The sequence below is a fragment of the Poecilia reticulata genome, chromosome 16 (genome assembly GCF_904066995.2).
Source record: "Poecilia reticulata chromosome 16, P_reticulata-male-v2, whole genome shotgun sequence".
Lineage (NCBI taxonomy): Eukaryota > Metazoa > Chordata > Actinopteri > Cyprinodontiformes > Poeciliidae > Poecilia > Poecilia reticulata.
The window spans coordinates 8,043,242-8,062,740 of NC_088845.1; the positions used below are offsets into that span (position 1 = coordinate 8,043,242).

Here is a 19,499-nt window from a genome sequence, read left to right on the forward strand (position 1 = left end):
TTTTTGTAAATAGCCTTAACATGACATGATTCTGACATGATTCTGTTGTGAATCAGTATTATAATAGATAAACAGACTGAATTAGCATGTAACAGCATATACACCACAAATAACAGAAAAAGAGAATACATCATTTTTACAGTTTATGTACATTAGAAAAAATAAAGGATAATCAATACCTGTTTTCTGGGCTTGTAGAAGGTGGACTGATGCTTGGAGATACTCTGTAAAAGTCAGAGGACTATTCAACAAAAACTCTAAAATCTGATTGTAGTTCTAAAACTTTTTCTTTTAGAGCTTTGTGAGGGAATGCAAATTTGTCAGTATTAAATTATCATTTGTAAAAAGGTTTACCTTGCAGAGCATTGACTTTTATTCAGATTTTGTGGAGGATTTGTTATGCTCACTGGTCTTAACTGAGGACATGGTAGAGTTGTTCCATTGATTAGTGGGTTGAGATCTATCAAACGACAAAAATGTCAGTTAGAAAAAAGAAATACAATGTCTGAGGAACTTCCTCATAAGGGCTGCACCAATTATTCCTAATGATTCCTAGAATAATTAAAACTTTCCAGCTAATTCTTCCCACCTTGTGGATGACAAAAGACAAATTCTGCAGATGGAAAAAGCAAAATGTTGCATTTTGAAGTTAACATGTAAACGTTAATCAACTCTGGACAATTGAAGTAATGCTCTTGATTAGAAACTTTACACTGTCCTTTCACCTTCTTTTGAAAGGATCCACAATAAGTTGAACATGTATTTACCTGCAATGACCTTTTGAATCCAGCAACACAGCAATCCAGTGTCAACACAGTTTGGGAAATGTGCCAAACACCCTATGAGGCCTCATCCGCTTATCGCTACTTACTGGATCACACAGTCGGACCGGGTACATGTCGTTCATCGTTTCATTTATGAAGCCAAAAGCATCAGCAGCAAAACACCAGTTCCTCCGGCCAACTCTCTCCTCATCCTCTGTTTGGTCCTCCTCACCTTCATCACCTGTTGTAATTTCTACATTCTGATCGGTTTCAAAACGCTTCGGTTCAAATTGAAAAGGCTTAATAACGTTACTCATCACTGTTTTGGCTGGAGGATTCAGGCAGTTGGACCATTAAACGTCATTTATCCAGAATGCATTGCAGTGTGAACAACATGGCAACGTTCCTGTGACAATGTTTTATTAAAGTGCCTAAAACCTAAACCTACAGTATTAATACTGTATTGTTTTCACATCTAAAGTAAATATTTCCCTTATGTTCTCTGTGTGTAAAAATATGAGATGATATTTCCAAGACTGATGTTTCTTTGATCCTTTTTCTCTACAACATTGCTTTCCAAGAATGCTGCAGCGAAAACAAGTTCTTGCAACATTAACAATATATGATTATGATCAGAATATTAAACCCACCTTCAAAGTTGAACATGAAAATGGCGCTTCCTCCCTTGAGAAACTCTCTGGATTGCAATTCTTGTAACGTTGTAAAAGGATTGACCCCCCAGAGAACCCTACCACCATAGACTAATTCTTCATTGTCAAAAACAATGCAACTCCAGTCTCCCTAGGATTGTCCCAGATAGAGGTACCTGTTACATGAGAAAACACATTTGTTTTTTTTGGTTTGTTCATTTTACCAACAACTTTTCTTCAAAATATCAACACTATATGATAAACTTACCAGATGCTACTTGAGTTATATCAGAAACTAAAGTAGATTGCTTGGACATTTGCAGTTGCTTGTTCGGGGTTTGATCCAGCAACTGGAAAATCATATGTCTTTGCAGACAAGGAAATTGCAGCTGGTCATCATTCTTACCAGACAAGAGCTGCACACCCATTAAAACATATGGTTTATAAAGAATAACAGCTACACGGTATGCATAGCCGTCTTTGGAGTATTGTCTTAGGCTGTACATTTGGGTTCCAGAGCTACTTGTGTTTAAAAGATTCTCAAAGTCATCAATCTGCCAGACAACATGTGGACACTCTGTCTCTGAGAGATTGATGTCATCAATTGAGAAACCTCCTGTAGAGATTCCTGCTCCTTTCTGGACCTCAAACACCACCTGGAAGTCCTTGTTGGCATTCAAGGAAACATGGTGGATCTTCCAGTGAGATGTTGGTGAACCTGGAGTGAGATGTTTTAATTTACTATGCTACACAATTTTAATATTACATCATACAAAAGTGAAAAGTTCTAGTTTTTTATAAGCTTTACCAGAAATTTGTCCCATAAGGCGGAGAGTTCCTGTGGTGTCCTGATCGTTTTCAAACTCTCTGATCCAGATATTAAGTTCATCTGCCTCATTTCCGCTGTGGAAATAGTAGAACTGCAGACACTGGACATTACATGCCCTGGTCGGCTTCACTACCTCCGTTTCCAGTCGTGCTGAATCTCCTTCTTGACCTGATGCTGTGCTTGCATGCATGAAGTACCCTGTTTGTTGACCTGCAAAATGTTGTTCAAGATAATGTTTCTGATTGATTTCCCTCATCTAAAATATAATCATATACTACTCCATGCATTTGCATAAAAAGGTAGAAGTTACTTATGCATGTTATAACCAATGAAGTACTCTGTTTGTTGACCAGTAAAAATGTCCAAAATAAAGTTTTCTGGTGTATTCTCCATTTTATTTGCATGTAGCTTACAGACAATTTAAGGCATTTGCACAACTTCAGTAACAGATTTTATCATCTTAAATCAATATTATTACAATTTATACCAATAGGAAAACTGAGCTTTGTGGTGAAATAAATTAAAGTGAATCTATCATGCATTTTGAAGAATGTATTCAAGTCATTTTAAAGGTTTTTGCTTATTTGTTTATCTCAGGATTGCCATTAGTCTCTGCTATGGTACAGACTATTTTTCCTTTGAGTCCACACTAAACATTGCAAAGTCCATTATACATGACTCACATGTAGAATTTGCTCATATGCAATACAATCCATAACAGTATAAAATCATAGTAACCAAAAAAATTGTTTTGTCAAATACATTTGATGTCTGATATGTGAAGCAACATAGACATCAGAAAAATATGGACCAGGAACAGATTTCTGAAGTTTGATGGAATGTCTACATTTTACTGACTATAAATCCCAATACAGGCATGGTAAATGACATTTGCTATATATTTAAATGAAAAATTGTTGCACAATTAATTATAACTCATTTCTAAGATTTGTCTTTATTTAAATTAATGTTCTAAATGTTTATTAATCTGTTGATTTGTTTTATTGAATATCATCAATGCACTATTTGAGCTTGATTCATGTCAGTTTATGTTTTTATTATGTAAAGCTACTGTCATTGTGTTTATCTTACCATACATGTTACTGCAGATAAAAAAACAAACAATTTACATCAGTCTGAATGTAAAGAAAGAAAGCAAGATGTCTCATCATGTCTATATGAATTCTAATGTCTTATTTGATTTGTTTTGTGCAGCATGTTTGTATTAACGTCTCCGTCGCTAGAGGACCCAAATTTGGGTCCTCGGCGCTTGCCGCAACAAGATCAATTAAAAACACATGCTATACATTTATCAATATAGGCATATTGCATATCCACGTAAAGGGAAAAAGCTCTTCTAAATGATAGGATCGATATTTTCTTCCTCAACAACACCCGGATTGAACACTAAGCAGATTGATAAAAAGAAACGCAATTAGACGCTAACGAGGCTAACGAGGCACACCCGGTAAAAAACGCAATAGTAAAAGACCAAGGAGGCCCGATGTACAAAAACTATTAATCAGAGTAAAGCCGAAGCTCTGAGGTTTTTAACAATACTAGAGTCACCACGCTACGTGCAAAACTCAATGAACCAGCAGCTAAAGAAGAAAAACAGAAATAACTCATTTCACGAAGCTAAAATCAAAAATCCAGTCCTACCTTTGCCGTTTCATGGTCATAATCCATATTAGAGTAAGTATTTCTACTTGGTCCGATAATCCCTTTTCCCTGAGTACATCTCACATGGTTTTTGGTTCGGCACAGAGGCATTTCCGTGTTTTACGTGCATTCACATTATGCCGGGTCAAATTTGGTCAATTTACGTCACATGCCTTTTTTTCGCTGTAATTGGTGAATGACTTTAGTTTCCGTATTAATGTCAACGCCCTCAGATTCTATTGGCTCTGACGGTTCGAACGACATGTCAATCGTCAAAATTGACCAATGGGTTCCCGAGAAACTGCCCCGCGTAGTTTTGAAAAAATGAATGGGGAATTGGGAGGTTTTACGCAGAGAGCGCAGCTATTGTAATGTAATTATGAGATATATTAGTTTTTCCTTTGATCATATCATTTTGACAACTTAGTTTTCATTGCTATTTGCATTTTCATTGTTGTATAATTCTATTTGAAGTGTTATTGTGAGTTAATCTGTTCCATTTTCAGTCTATTACAATTTGTCTATTTTTTTCTCTTTTTATGAATGAATGCAATGTGGATTTTTCAAAAGAACCCCCAAAAACAATTATTAGATGTAATTACTTATTTATGATAAATAATAATTTATTATATGAAAAGAATAAATGATTAAAACAGACCCTACAGAAATAAAAACTAAGAAAGTTCAAATGGCACAAATTGTGCCAAAATGGCTAATTTGGAAGGTCCGCCTAGATTTTTATCTAGTAGCACCTCTCTAAAACTCATATGATTGACTTTTTTTTCATGAAACTTGGCACAGTAAAAGGTCAGATTGTGTACTGTTGTTACTACTTTTTTTTGGCTTTCACTGCATGTTTTGAAAGGAACATTCATAGATTGAAGTGGTTTTTTTAGGCGGAAATTGATTTTTTTCTTAATTTCTGCTGTTTATCATATTAATTCACTTTCCTCAGTAACAGGCAGGGTGGTTTTTAGAGCTGTAACATGTTCTCTAGGTTCTTGCCTTTATTTTGATACCAAAACAATTAAAATAAACTCTGTAGTTCTTGAGATACATTCAATTCATTTTGGGCATGTTATTTTCAATCATATTGCTCAAAAGGAGGCCATGTTCCGTATGCTACTTTTTACTGGGACATTAGTAGCAGTTTTATTTTTACACTTTTTTTGATAAAAATATCACAAAAAGTTTGATATTTTTACTCAGTCTACGACCATTGATAAGAGATTACATTTATATTACCTGAATTTATACTGAATTTGTTTTCATTATTATGCATCGGAATATAAAGTTAATTCCAAAACTTACCATAATCTTCACTTCCACTTGGTAGAGTGGTGTGGTCAGAGCTTGGACCCCCTGGAGCTTGGGTAACCACTTCCCATCCACTCCCACCCTCTGAACAGTGGCTCATCTGACACATCGATCCATTAGAAAAGCCACAGTAAAATTTGGAGACAATAGTTGTGTCTGAAACAGTGAAAGGGTTTGCATGTATGTGTTAGGTTTTGATTTTGACAAAGTACTCTTTACACTTTTCATCATGGCAGTTGTTACTGTTTTACTTTGAACTGTAAAAGAAATAATCAGCTGAAAGCTACAATAAACAACATATGGAAAACTTTAACTCTGATGATAAAATTAATACTTTCAGATGTATGTGACAGATTATAAATACACCAATTTTGGTAATCTCAACAATCTGAATGGACTCACTGCAGTTGTAGAGGAGGTTCAGCTCCAGAGCATCACTAGGACTCATGTCCAGCCTTTGACCAATCACATCTTGGTATTTAGGGTCTATGGTAATAATTGTTGTGCGATTGCCATTGCCATTGTTGAATGCGTCCTTGCCGTAGTGCATCACTGACATGTAGTCATACGGGACTCCATGGGTGGTGCTTACAGCACTTTCAACTTTGTTGAAATTATACTCTGTACCTGGGTGACACAAAACATACTGCACTTAAAAACATAGTAAGAGTAAGAAAAATTTTACTCAGCATAACTCCTTAACCACTGTGAAGAGCTGAACATAGCTGGCAAGATCCAGTTTTTGAACTGCAAACACAATAGAGTGAATAAAAAAAAGCAATGCAATGAGAAATGTTTAATAATACATGCCTTTTTCAGCACGTTCAAGGACACTGGTCATAATGTCCAAAAGAGGTCAGTAATCTTTTCATATTGCTTTTAAACACTTATAAATGTCTAAACCTACAACTATCATAGAAATATTGGAAATATAGAGCAAAGTAAATAAAATAAAATCTGAGGACATGTCTGAAAAGAATGCATAGACATCTAGGTGATAAATTCACTGAGGGGGATTTCTTCAGTGAATTTTGTTTTTCAGGTCTTAAGAATAAATTTAATTTATTATTATTATTTATGCCAAGAGTCTTTTATTCAAGTTAGCGTTTATTCTGTAACACTTTATTAGACGGGGTGTGCATAGGACTTATATTACTTGTTCATAAACATGACTTAATACCTGTCATGAAGATGAAGGAGTCTTCATGAATGTTTATGACTGTTGTTCTGAAATGTCATTTGATAAATAATGACACTTTTAATGCAAAGTTGCATTTAAACTTGTATTAAAACTCCATTAAAAGCACCAACTTTGAATTACTTGGTAACTAATGACACTTTTAATGCAATGCTGACAATTTTTATGGTCTTGTAATACACGTTTTAATGCAACTTTAAAAGTGTTATTATTGAATGATACATCAGGACAACAGTCATAAACATTCATGAAGACTCCATCATCTTCATGACCGGTATTAAGTCATGTTTATGAACAAGTAATATAAGTCTTATGCACACCCCGTCTAATAAAGTGTCACTTTTATTCCAATATTCTAGATTACAACGCCCTTTGATGGGAATGACTCTATGTTGGGCATCAATTGCTGAGCTGTGATGTCATTAAAAACAAATACAAAATCTATAGAGATGATATCTTTTCAGCCTTGAAAAATAATGTTCAGGATTTGAAATATAGACATTTATACTCTTACATGACACAAAATCTTTGTATTTTGAGTAAAACATTTTACACATATTTACATATGCATAGATTGACTAATTGTACTTATTTCCAAAGCTTTTCTGATCATCTGCTCTCTTTACAAGACAACTTGCTCTTACAGGAAACTCTTTGTTTTGTGGGGTAAAAAGAAGTATTTGTCAAATAGCTACTTTTTGCAAATTATGTTTTTTCATATTATGGAATTTATTTAAAAAACATATCAATCGTACTGTGTTCTGATACATGAATGACAGCTGCAACCAGGGCCGGCCCAATCCTCCATGGGGCCCTGAGATAAATTAGATTTTGGGGCCCTCTAGTTTTGCTAACAACGTGGACTGGCTGCAATCAGCAGTCTGATCGTTAGATCATTCACACACCTGCTACAAACTTATTGCATTTCTGGCAGTGCTGTTTACGTTATATACATGTATAATATAGGATACATTTATTGGCCAACTGATTTATCAACCAGTTGATTTCTGGCCACCGATTTCCTTAATTTTGGGGGAATCGTAATCTGCTGATACTTACATGTGAAGCCCATCTTATCCCCTAATCTTATTTTTGTCACCAAAAGTTTAAAAATAAGCCTCTGTCCTCTTCTGCTCTGCAGTGAGAGGTTTGACTGACAGATCGACCCACCAGGTCAGGTCTGAACGTTTACAGTTAACAATATTCACCCCAGCACATTATTTTACATCAACTTCTAAGTGCGCGCGTCTCTCGTTTCATTTTTACCCAGGAAGCACATTGGCTAAACCGTGAAACAAACAGTCACTGGGATTGACTACTATATATTCCATTGAGGAACAGTAACTTTAACATTACATACACCTTTCTGAACAGGCGAGGACGCACTTTCTCCATCTCTAATCAGACATTAAAGCGACTTGAAACCATTCCTCCCTCCCTGGCACCTCCAGACCTGGGCCCCCATGGGCACCCATCCAGGCCTGGGCCGGGGGGGGGGGGGGGGGGGGGGGGGCAGCCACCCCCCTCTAGCCCCCCCCCTCTACCCCCCCATAGCTCCGCGCCTGTCCCAGCATAAATGTTTGTTTGATGTTGAACTGGACCGTTCCAGGTCGCTACCACGCTAATTTTCTATTAGCAGCTTTACTAATCTTTACATAACATTACATTACCAAGCCACATTAAAACAAACCTTTATCTTGGCTTTTTCTATTCTTCCTCTTTCTTTTCTACGGAGCCCCTAAGGGGACATGGAGAAAAATAAACTCATTCGGCGCAAGTCCTATTCCGACTTGGCAGTTTTGGTTGAATTCATCAATAACCAGCTGCAGTCCTGTGGACAGCTTCACGGTTACCGTTGGATGTACGTTAAATGCAGAAAGTATGGACCTCGTGTGAGAAAAGAAGACGTGCGCTTGGTGTTGAAGAAAATCCCGAGAAGCTAAGTTGGGATCTTGACTTAATTTCTCGGGAACTCAAAAAAATTAAGTCGGGATCTTGAGAAAATAAGTCGGGATCTTGAGAAAGTAAGTCGGGATTTCTTTCTTTTTTATTCTCCATGTCCCCTGAGGGGCTCCGTACTTTTCTCCCTCCCTGAAGGATAAGTTAATTTTTGAGACATTATTTTGCTTACATAACTTCTGACCGGAGCTTTGGACGTCTGGATGCGCACTGCTCATTGCAGGGCAGCTCATGTTACCGGCGAAGCGTGCAATACTTACCATAGCCACCAGGGGGCACCCAAGAACTTTTCTTTTTTTTCTCTTTTTATTCATAAAATAATAATTTCTACATACATGGTCAAATATATATTATTGTAAACACAAATCACTTCATAGTGAAATTGTATGTTTTTGATATTATAATGACAGAAATTATTACTAAAAATAAAAAAATAATCAGTTCCTGGAAAATGAACTTTTGGTTCAGTATCACTAACTGGTTGATGTACTTTGTACCTATTACATTTTGAAAATAATAAAAAAGAAAGCTATAATTAAACTGTTTTTTTTCATATAATGAATCTTATAATATCAGTTCTACCTGACAGGATGTTGGCGAATACAATCCGTACATAATCATCTCTGTCATATCTAGACTGTTCATGGTAGAAGCCAAGCGCATGAAGGATCTCATGTTCAACAATGGCAATGGTATCACAGCCTGCACCAATAGAGAGGTCCTGTCCGTTGGCGAATACTCGACCAACATATGACCAACATCTAGAACAGAAAAAACACCAGTAAGATACATCAAAATCTTTCAAATAAGCACCACTACATGTACTGTGAAAGTGATTTACATTGTGATAATCACATTATACGTTGTTTATACACTAATAATTCAACACAAAAAGACCATGTCACACTGTCACCATGACATGAGACTATGATATGAAAAAAAATCAAGCTCCTCTGCCCTCACCCACTGCTAACCAGAACAACCAATCAGAACCAGGAGGCGGGTCTTAGAGAGGTCGCATTCACATAAATCAGCTGCGTGATTAAGGTTTTTCAATCTTTTTAAGAAAAAAAGAAAACAGGGAACTTACCCATCCAGCTTTTTGATGTTGATGTAATAATCTTCAGAGTCCCGGGGTTTGAAATCGATGCATGACTTCACTCTGAACTGGTCAAAGGCTCTCATGATGACTCCTTTAGCTCTCAAGTCTTTCAGTTCAAAGTCAATTTCAAAGCAGTGAAATAGAGAACAAATGACACAACATTTCTTTTGCTTATTGTTATTAGAATCACATCACAATAATATTCATTAGAAAAAACAAAAACACAAAAATATTTTAATTAGAATCATTTGCCTTTGCTGTTTTCTATTGCACAAATCACTCTCTTCTATTGATATTTGCTGAGTTGCAGATCCAGTTTTCAACAGTGAACGTTTACGCTACAAGAACTTCCTTGAATCACACATCCACTAAAATACCACAACCCAAAATTTGGTTTAAATTCATTTCTTTTATGAAAGAAAGAAAAATACCCAGGCCTTCATCCAAGACGTAGGGAACAGGGGATGTCCACTGAGTGTTTCCAGGTAGAATGCTGCTCCTTTGAATGTTTGGAGGCTAAACAAGTTGTGCATGAGACACAGCCACATAAGACAAAACATACACACAGAAAGGAACTTTTAACTGAACCCTGATCAGTTGGCTTGTGGCACCAAACTTACCTCACGAATATCATCAAGTGTTAAATCTAAGATGAGGGCATAAAGTTAATAGGTTTAAAAAATAAATCAATTTCTCAAAAATCTTCTTACAAAAACATTGAAATGTAACTTTACCCTTTGTGTTGTGTTCACTGACATCTACAAATCACACAATAGTCTTTGTAAGTTCACATTAGGTCACACAAAATACTAAATGTATGAAGATATAAAATAAACGTCTATAACTTACCAACTACCTCCACCTGAATTAAAACAATGGAACAAAGATGAACATAAAAACAATACGACATAAAATAATGGTAAAAAGAAAGCATTCTTCCTTCAAACACAAGAGGTTTACATATTTGGAGGATGTAAATTGTTCCCACTTCTTACTTAGATTTTTTTAAATATTGTTTATTTCCTTTTAACTCTTCTTCCAGTTTATTTTTAAAGTCTGTTTGGCTGTGAACACAAAAGTTTGACCTCAGTCACATGAAATAAGTCCAGATTTTGCTATAAATTCTTTTCTTCTTGGGATTTGGTTTTATAATGTAATAAGGATTTATATATATTTTCTTTTTTCTTTTTACATAATGTGAAAAGGTTACAAACATTTTTCACTCAATACTTTATAACACAACAGCTAAAAAAAAATAAAATACTTACCGTAGGGAGGGAAAGTGCTGATGAAACTGCCAAGTTCACCATAAGAAAAAAGTAGCTTTTCAGTCTCATGATTGGTCCTGGAATGAAAGTTAAATATGAGATTTATTGAATAAATATCAAGTGAAATAAATGTCAAAAATAATTCAACCAACAAAGTCTATGGATTTAGTTCAGTTCATTTGAATTTAAAGTCACCCGTCTTGTACCTGACCTGAAGGAGCCAACCACTCTAACCTCCGTCTTCACTCTGACTAAGAACCTAAACAAACGGATGAGGGTTTTCAAGACAAACAAGTAGGATCATTTTTAGACAATCAGTGATTCCTTGCATTTCTTGTTTGAGGTATGTCAGATATGAAGGTCATTGCCTCTTTTCACTGATAAAAATCTAGATGTGTCTTTGATAGTTGATCTCTTCCTCATTTTATAAGAGACAGTGGGTCTCTTCCTCATTTTCTTTTTATGTGAAGATGTCACAAAGAGATGTGCAATTGTACAATTCAGGCAGTTTGATTTAAAACTGTAAATCTTTGTGGTCTCACACCTTTAATTGTGCAATATTTTTAGAATTGAACAGACTGATTAGGTGCAACTGTTAAGGTTATTGTATTACCTCACACAAGGAAATGTGGTTATTTTGAAAACAAAGCAAACAGGTTACAGGTCTGCATTTACCATCAGCGCTTAGTTCCGTGTTCTTTAGCTCTGTAAACCCCCAAAAACATGACATGTACATAAACTATTGGTTCATTTAAATCAGGACTTAAAACAGCTTTTGTAAAGACAATTGTTTTAAACTGATGTTTATTGTATACTATGTTTTTTACATCTCATACTTTTTTTTTTTATTTGGATGCTTTGTTGCTTTTTTGCATATGAATGTCAGCACTTAAATAAACTTGTTTTGTCTTGTTTATGCTTTCCTTGGTTTCTCTTTGTCCCTGTATTACACAAGTATAACAACTCAGATCACTGACAATTATGAAAAAAGAACACATTTAAAAGAATCTTTGTTGGAGTTGATGCAGTAAGTCACTAAGTGCACACCAAAACCTTAAACAAAATCTGGTTTGCTTCAACAGTGGGCAGAGCTCCATAATCACTGCACTGCTTTGTAAATGCTGTATCATTTAGTCATCATGACGGGGCATTTCAGTTACACAACATCAATACTGATTAAAGTCATTTAGCATCAGTAATTAAACTGATTCTTTCCATTAACTACATAAACACATACACAATCAGGTTTTGGTCAAAAACTAGTCTGATCTATATTCATACTAAACTTTTTAAGGCTTTGATTGGTGATCAGACACTTTACTTCCATTTCCTCATTTTATGCTAAGTTTAAAGGTGCAGTCTTTAATTAATACATTTAACTTAGTACAATAAACTCACATTCATGATCAGGAATCTGTTCCAATGTGGCATCATGTTGTATTTAACAAACACTAAGCAAAAGCAATATTTGATATTTGGTCGGAATCCTTCACTCAAATATTGTTTTATTGTTTTATGCAAGAATCATACTGAGTAATTCTCCGAGCCTCTACAAAATCTTCTGCACTCGTGGTTTCAACGGTGACCTACTATGTTTCCTTGAATAAGTTAAGATACAGCTCTACAAATATGTCCTTTATGATACATAAGGCACCAAACAAAGACCATAGTTGTAATTGTTGTTTTAATCTTTCAATTATATTACTCTGTACCTTTAGCTAATATGGCGAGGGCTGATACAATGATGTAAACATAATCAGCTGAAGTATACAAAAAAACTCTTTGATTAAAAAGCTCACAGTGTGCAGCTCTATGACGTTCAGAGATAGAAAGGAAAGATTTGTGTCAGCTTATTATGTAAGAAACTGACTATCCTGTCATCAACGCTAAATCTGATCCTGACGGCTTATTCTTTTCTTTTTAATGTGTGACGCTCTAAAAACACTCTTCATCCAATCTCTGTGCCAATTAGAAATCATATGATTTTGATAACCTAAACAAAGTGATTGTGCATTGTGTACTCTAACAAGGATGAAAAATGACACTCAGTCTTATTTTAACTTTTCCAAACTTGTCAAAACCTGTGAAACTGACTTTCAGTCCTACAAGGATTGTTCCACTATGCGATCTTTAAATACAAATAACATAAAAAGTAGAGAAACCTGATAAGCTTGGAGATTACCATTTCATATTTTTTTGTTTTTAATAGTTTTTGTACACTTATTGTTATTGTCACTGAGATGGGATAACTTTTGCATCACACTGAAAAAGCAGTGTAAAGGGTTTCCACAAGGCTTTGAGAAGCTCAAGGATTTTATCTACTCCAGTCTTGACTTTGATACTTATCCCAGTAATGTAGGAATGGCTGCGGTTTGGTCACAAACGTGTGATGTTGTCGTCCATGTTGTGACATACGGAAGTAGAATCCTAAAAAAACACAAGAAATAAAATGTGTGAAAACAAAATATTTGTATAAGGCGACTTTTACTAAATGTTTTCAACACCATTTGTTAGGGAATTGTTATTATCATTACATACAAACATAACTCTTTGAGGTGGCTGAGCTATTTTCTGAGACAGATGCTCAATTTGCAACGTGAGTGGAGCTGTTGTCTAGTTTCCTTGTTAAAATTGTGGAAAGTCCAGGTAAAGCAAATGCATTAGCAGAAGCTCAGTTAAACTCAGGCATCATTTTATGTGTTAATTCCTCTATAAAGAGGTATGTAGTGGTTTGATAAATGAGGACTTCCTGTTTAGTGATCGTACCCCCCAGTGAAAACTCAGATGAGGCCTCCAGGGTTCAGATTCTTCACCGTCGAATTCCTGTTCTGCAACTACAGGGATAATATGTTGAATTCATTTTGGGATAAGGCTATCACATTACAAAATTTTAAAAAACTCCAAGTTGCTAATATTTCCACACATACTCTATGGACAGTGCGGTATAAAGTTACTGTATCTCTTTGCCCATGAACTCAGTTGACACATGGATGCAGGAAACAACACCTGACTGCTGTTTGTGATGTCAATGGCACAGTGATGATTGATTTCCAGTTTTCCTGCCAGGTTCACATTATATCCTCATTCTTGGTAATGACTGTGACTCAGTATATCTGTCAGACTGATCTAGTCGTTCATCAGAAGCTGCTTGTCACCCCTGTTTGCTATGTTTCGCGTTACTTGCTGGGACCAATACAGGATTTAAATCGAACAGAAGTTTTTGTTTTGTTGTTGCTTTGTTTTGTAGCAACAAAAGTCACTTACGTTCCCTTTTTGAGAAAAGATTTTTGAAACCAGCACAAGTTTACTAGATTTAATTTGCCAGAATTAGAAAACATGAAAAATAATTTCAGACTTTTTGCTGATTAAATATGTAATTTATTAAAAGGTGATTGTTCAGTAAAAAGTCTAAGTTTAATTATACCTGTCAAATTGAACTGATATCTTGTATGTTTCACATCAAATACATTAAGTTCACTCTCTTCAGACCAATCAATTATTTTAGCTATTTATGAAGAAAAACATGTTTTATCACATCATTAAATGATTTCATTATTCGTTTTTGACCATAAAATTCTCACTGTTTGCATAAAATGATTTGAACCTTTTCCCAGATAAACAGAGACCTACAGACTGTTTGTTGTTTCATACTTGATGAACCTAAATAGACCAGAAAGACAAGTGCATGTTGCTCATTTCATGGTTGTGCGTCTCTGCCCGCATTGTCACGCAGCTGTGAAAATGCTGGTAAAGATCAGTCGTAACATGGTCAGTCAGTCTCCCTTCCTATCAGTCCAACCTGAAGCTGATCCATATTTCATTGTTTGAGCCTCACTTATCAATATTTGTGCCTATGCAGAATCTTTGCTGTTTGTTGTGTTCTTAGATTTGTACAACTTGTCTTTGTGTTAATGAAAGTGGAGTTTGTGGAGCATCTTTCACACATTTCCATCATACTCAGCAAAACAAGAGCCCGTCTATAAACTCTAACAATTTATAAATCACCTATTAAGGCATGCCACTTCTGCAAAACCTTGGGGTCTGTCGGGATGTTTTTCTTCCAAATGAAGAAGGAAAACAGGTCGAAATCAAAGAAGTCTTCAGCCACACACAGGTCCATCCTAGAGGTTGGAAAATACTTCAGTCTTGGGAGGAGGTTCACCTTCCGGCAGCAAAATACCACTAAACATACAACAAGATCTACAACACAATGGTTTCATCTCAAAACATATTTATGTACTAAAATTGCCCAAAGTCCAGGCCTGAGTCCAATTTGGAATCTGTGGGAACATTTAATATTGCTGATGCTCTTTACTGAATCTGATAGACGTTGAGATATTTTGTAAGGAACAATGTGGGCAAACATTTCAGTCTAGATGTGCAAAGTTTTTTGAGACGTGACACATGCCTAAAAACACACCTCTGTTATCTAAATCAGTGGTTCCCAACCTTAGACCTCAAACCAGGGTTAGGTGTCTTCTCTTTGCCACACACCTGAATTACATAACTGCAAGCAGAGGAGGATTCAGGTGTGCTGCAATATCAATCAATCAATCAATCAATCAATCAATCAATCAATCAATCAATCAATCTTTATTCCAGACCAAAAGATAAAAACAAAATAAGAGAAAAAAATTAAAATAAAATAAAATAAAACATGACATACACTGAGTCACAAATAAGTGATGACACCAATGTTTCCACAATCTTGAGAAAAATCTCACTGTACTAAAAACAGGATTTACTAAAATTGCAATTATATTATTGCATGACACAGAAAATCTACACATACATCTATACATGAGATTCCTGAGCACAGCTGCACATGTGGGAACATCATTATGTACAAACATATGGCTAGCACTGCTCCATCTAGGCACTCTGAGTAGGAGCCTCATGCCGTCATTGTAGGCCACATAAAGTTTCTGCAGGCTACTTTTGCTGTATCTTCGCCACAGATGGGCCGTGTAAAGTCATTACACAAAAAGCTTTAAAAAGAGCTATCTTCACAGAGGATGAACACATACTAAACTTTCTGACCAAAGTATTAGCTTGTGCATACATCATACAATACTGCCTACGAATGTCACAATCATCAGACAGGTCATCAGTTATGTAATGTCCCAAATATTTAATTTCATTGCATCTGTTGAGGACAATGCCAGATAAAGAGAAGTCAGGGGTTATCAGATGCTTATCTGCCCTACTTCTAACAATCATAACATTGCTTTTCTTAGCATTATATTTGATGTCAAAGTCACAACCATATTGGGAACAGACCCTTAATAGTTGTTGAAGACCAGCACTATATGGACTTAAGATTACCAAATCATCTGCATACATTATGTGATTGATTATGCGGTCACCAACTATACAGCCTGTTTTACAACAATTCAGACGCGTTGATAGTTCATCCATGTAGATGTTAAAAAGGTAAGGGGACAGTAAGCTTCCCTGCCTTACTCCATTACCAACTTTAAACGAATCAGATATTGTGTTGGCCCATTTTACAAACATTGATTGATGACCATACCAGTAAACCAGAATTCTAATTAGATATTTGGGTACACCTCTGCTTTCTAACTTGCCGAACAGTTTTTGGTGATTCACACGATCAAATGCTTTAGAGGCATCAATAAAACACATAAATACTGTAGTGTTGTGCAAATTATACAAGTCTAAAATCTCCTGTAGTGCAAAAATACACGTCTGTGCCATGTTTGGGTTTAAAACCGAATTGATTATCGGAGGTCAAGAGAAACTCTTCCAGCCTATTTAAAAGGACTCTTTCTAAAACTTTCGACAAACTACTAGCTAAAGCTATGGGTCGGTAATTCTCCAAAGAGCTAATCTTACCTGCTTTATCTTTAATAATTGGTACCAGAATGACAGATAACATTGAATTAGGTAACAGACCATGTACTAGACAGCCAGTGAAACACATAGAAAGTAATGCGCAAAGTTTCTTACTTGCATTTTTCAAATGCTCAGAGGAAATGTTAATAAAATTACATCTAAAACATGTAGGGAAGGGGGCCTGAGGACCAGGGTTGGGAACCACTGGTCTAAATTACAGTAAATAAATGTCTCTCCATGGCCCACCAGGAACTTAACTACCTAATATTACTGTAATCTAATCTGTCACGATCCAGTACGTCTCAGTCATGAGAAGAGATAAGGGCTGAATGTCACACAATGTTGTGGAATCACCTTAGATCACCCAACCGGTTGAACAGACTGTTACGGTCACTGACCTCTAGGGGCTCTCTTTCTCAGAGAGCTCTGTTTTCTGTTTCAGTTCTACCTGATTGCTGCAGGTCAAGTGTATTGGGGCTCGTCAGCCACCCTATAGGAAGCAGCAAGCTGGAGATGCCAGATCCCCTTCTGTTAGACTTGTGATCCTGTTGAGAGCTGACTGTGTGTGAAGTGAGCTTGCTGTGAGCATCTTTGAACATTTCCCTTCAATGCCATTTAACTGATCAACAACATTCTCAAATTTCAATTCCCTATTAAAACCTAAATCCGTTTTAATGGGCGCTTTCTTTTATTTTCAATGATTCACTTTGTAATGGTCTCGCTATGGTGTCTTGTACCAAAACTAATCAGCCAAACTCGCTTCACACGAGTCAGGATTAATTAGTTCTTCCTTTATTTCCATGTAGAATGGAGTGAAACTGTCAAAGCACAAACAACTCAGGATGAACTCAGAGCAGCTTACAGAAGTGTTTTTACATTCAGATGCATACATTATAAGTACAACTGATACAACAGCTACCTCAGAATGCTATGAACTGCAATGTTACATAACGACCTAAGAAATCTTAGCAGCCTCCTAGTTAGCGATGACGTAGCACATAATCAAATCACCCGCAGGTATTTCCAAAACTAAGTCAATAAACAAGTTACTTCTTTATCATGTTAACATAAAGGCTCATTTTGAAGTATAAGCTGCTACTTACAGGCATTGCTTCGAAGAACTCGACCTGGAATGCGGCGTTCATAACAGACACGTGTGTTCGTCTGCTCTACCGCTAGCAAACAACCGTAATGATTACATAACATAAAAGTCGAACAGTTCCCCAAAAGTCCAACAGATGGCAGCAATGCGCCATAAAAAAACAAAACACCCACAGTTTACAGGACACACTTCCTGCTAAAGAGCCCCTTGGTGGTTGAAGAAAAATCCACATATAAACTGAAAAATACAATATATGAAAAAAAATCTGAATGCTCTCTGGTATTGTTCAAGGGGCCAGACCAAATGTGGAGGCGTGCCGGATCCGGCCCGTGGGCCGTAGTTTGGGGAGCCCTGGTGTAGAGGGTCCACTCTATACGTTTGTCTTTTTATGATGCAGTTGTGGGTCGCTTTTTGCTGATTGGCTGCTCAGGTCCAATCTCGAGCTCCGGGTCGAGTAGGATGGCAGCGTGGCCATGGCATTAAATGTTGCTTTGACGCCAAGGGTGACCCGGTCCTCCAGTCGGGTGGCCCACTCAGCTGGAATGTGGTAATCAGTTTGGCCGACCTCGGGCACGTAAGCTCGCCGTCCGTCCTTGGCTTGCACGGGTCCCAAAGTCAAATCTCTCGCCAGTTTCTCAGAAGGTTTCTCTATATCCAATGTCTCCACTTCTTTCTTTAATCCACAAAGCTGCCCGGTCCGAAGAGGCTTCGGGCCAGCTGTAAGTAGTCTGGGGCCTGAGAACGCATTCCATCGGTCGCTGTCTCCTTCCTCCTCGTCGAAGCCGCCTCTCTGCTCGCTCCCCCTCCTCTGCGTCGCTGATGTCCTCATCTTGCTCTCAGGTGTTGTCAGCGGCTGAATCCTCGCTCGTCCCTTCCTTTGACAGCATTGTCTCGCTCCGCCATGTTGTCTTGTATCCTTTAAGCACACAGGAACTATCCTTCCACAGCAACGGGCGTCTGTGTCGTTGGAGTTGCCTGCCCCCAAAGCCTCTCTTAACGTTATCGAGTAGGGATGAGTTCAGGCGATTGTAGCCACTGGCTTCACTGTCTGGACTCGGTCACTTTTCCTCAGTGTAAGCTTCCCTCACCTGCGCCATGCAGTTCCTGCGAGGGTTGTGACTGACAGCCTAATCAGGCACTTCTAACTCTTTCCCTAGAGTTAGAACACTAAGTGAGCTATTCAGAATCACTCTTCTGTTTTACACACTTAGTAGCATGGGCTCTTCCTACTTTAATTCGAAAACGAGCCCACTCAGGGACGCCATGTATGTTATTGTGCAAAAGCCAGCCCCACCTAACCCTCGCAATTCTCATCGACTGACTATTGACCAGCTCTCCAGTTAAGGGGTCCAGAAAGTTTCTAGTTCCTAGGGCTTTTACTCCATGGACAGTCTAGAAAACATTCTGTTTAAGCTGGTGGCTAGGTGGCCTTCAGAGCTCGTCAGGTGTGGCCTGTAAAATCTTGTGGGAGTAATTGTTATCGTCTCATGAAATCATAATTTCATGAGAATAGGCCCTAATTTCCAATGGTAGGTTTGCTACAAAATCAACAGCACATCAGCAAAAGAATACACACAGAGATGTGGTGTGGTGGCACCATCACACTTCTTAAACAGACACCAGACTTTTTCACAATGTGAATTAAATGATTTATAATTCCAAATCTGTGTGTTTTCACACCTGATGGTAGACTCGGTTCGACTGGAGAGAAAAATTACAACAAATGTGACATTTTCAGCTGGTAGGGTTTGTTTTCACGCTGTATTGTACCAAACAAAGCAAACCCTTTGAA

General features: G+C 37.1%; 2 protein-coding genes across 2 annotated transcripts in view; both read right to left on the reverse strand.

Annotated features, from left to right (window-relative positions):
• Positions 1-19,499, reverse strand: part of LOC103477874 (meprin A subunit beta-like) — a 46,844-nt gene that overhangs the window by 4,718 nt on the left and 22,627 nt on the right. The gene's annotated exons all lie outside the window — the stretch shown is intronic.
• Positions 809-10,697, reverse strand: LOC145547608 (meprin A subunit beta-like). The gene is made up of 12 exons (XM_081597305.1): positions 10,692-10,697; positions 10,331-10,343; positions 10,216-10,239; positions 10,102-10,127; positions 9,913-9,997; positions 9,470-9,587; positions 8,962-9,140; positions 5,625-5,849; positions 5,217-5,378; positions 2,223-2,453; positions 1,683-2,132; positions 809-1,092 (listed from the first exon to the last, which is right to left on the reverse strand). Exons 1-12 carry the CDS (start codon positions 10,695-10,697, stop codon positions 809-811), a joined length of 1,803 nt encoding a protein of 600 aa, XP_081453431.1.

What these genes read in the sequence shown, in the direction of transcription:
- LOC145547608 (XM_081597305.1), bottom strand. An exon ending in CACTTGATGATATTCGTGAG is followed by an intron (nt 9,998 to 10,101) that starts GTAAGTTTGGTG and finishes CAACTTGTTTAG; the next exon opens with CCTCCAAACATTCAAAGGAG. An exon ending in TATAACTCAAGTAGCATCTG is followed by an intron (nt 1,093 to 1,682) that starts GTAAGTTTATCA and finishes TGAATCCTCCAG; the next exon opens with CCAAAACAGTGATGAGTAAC.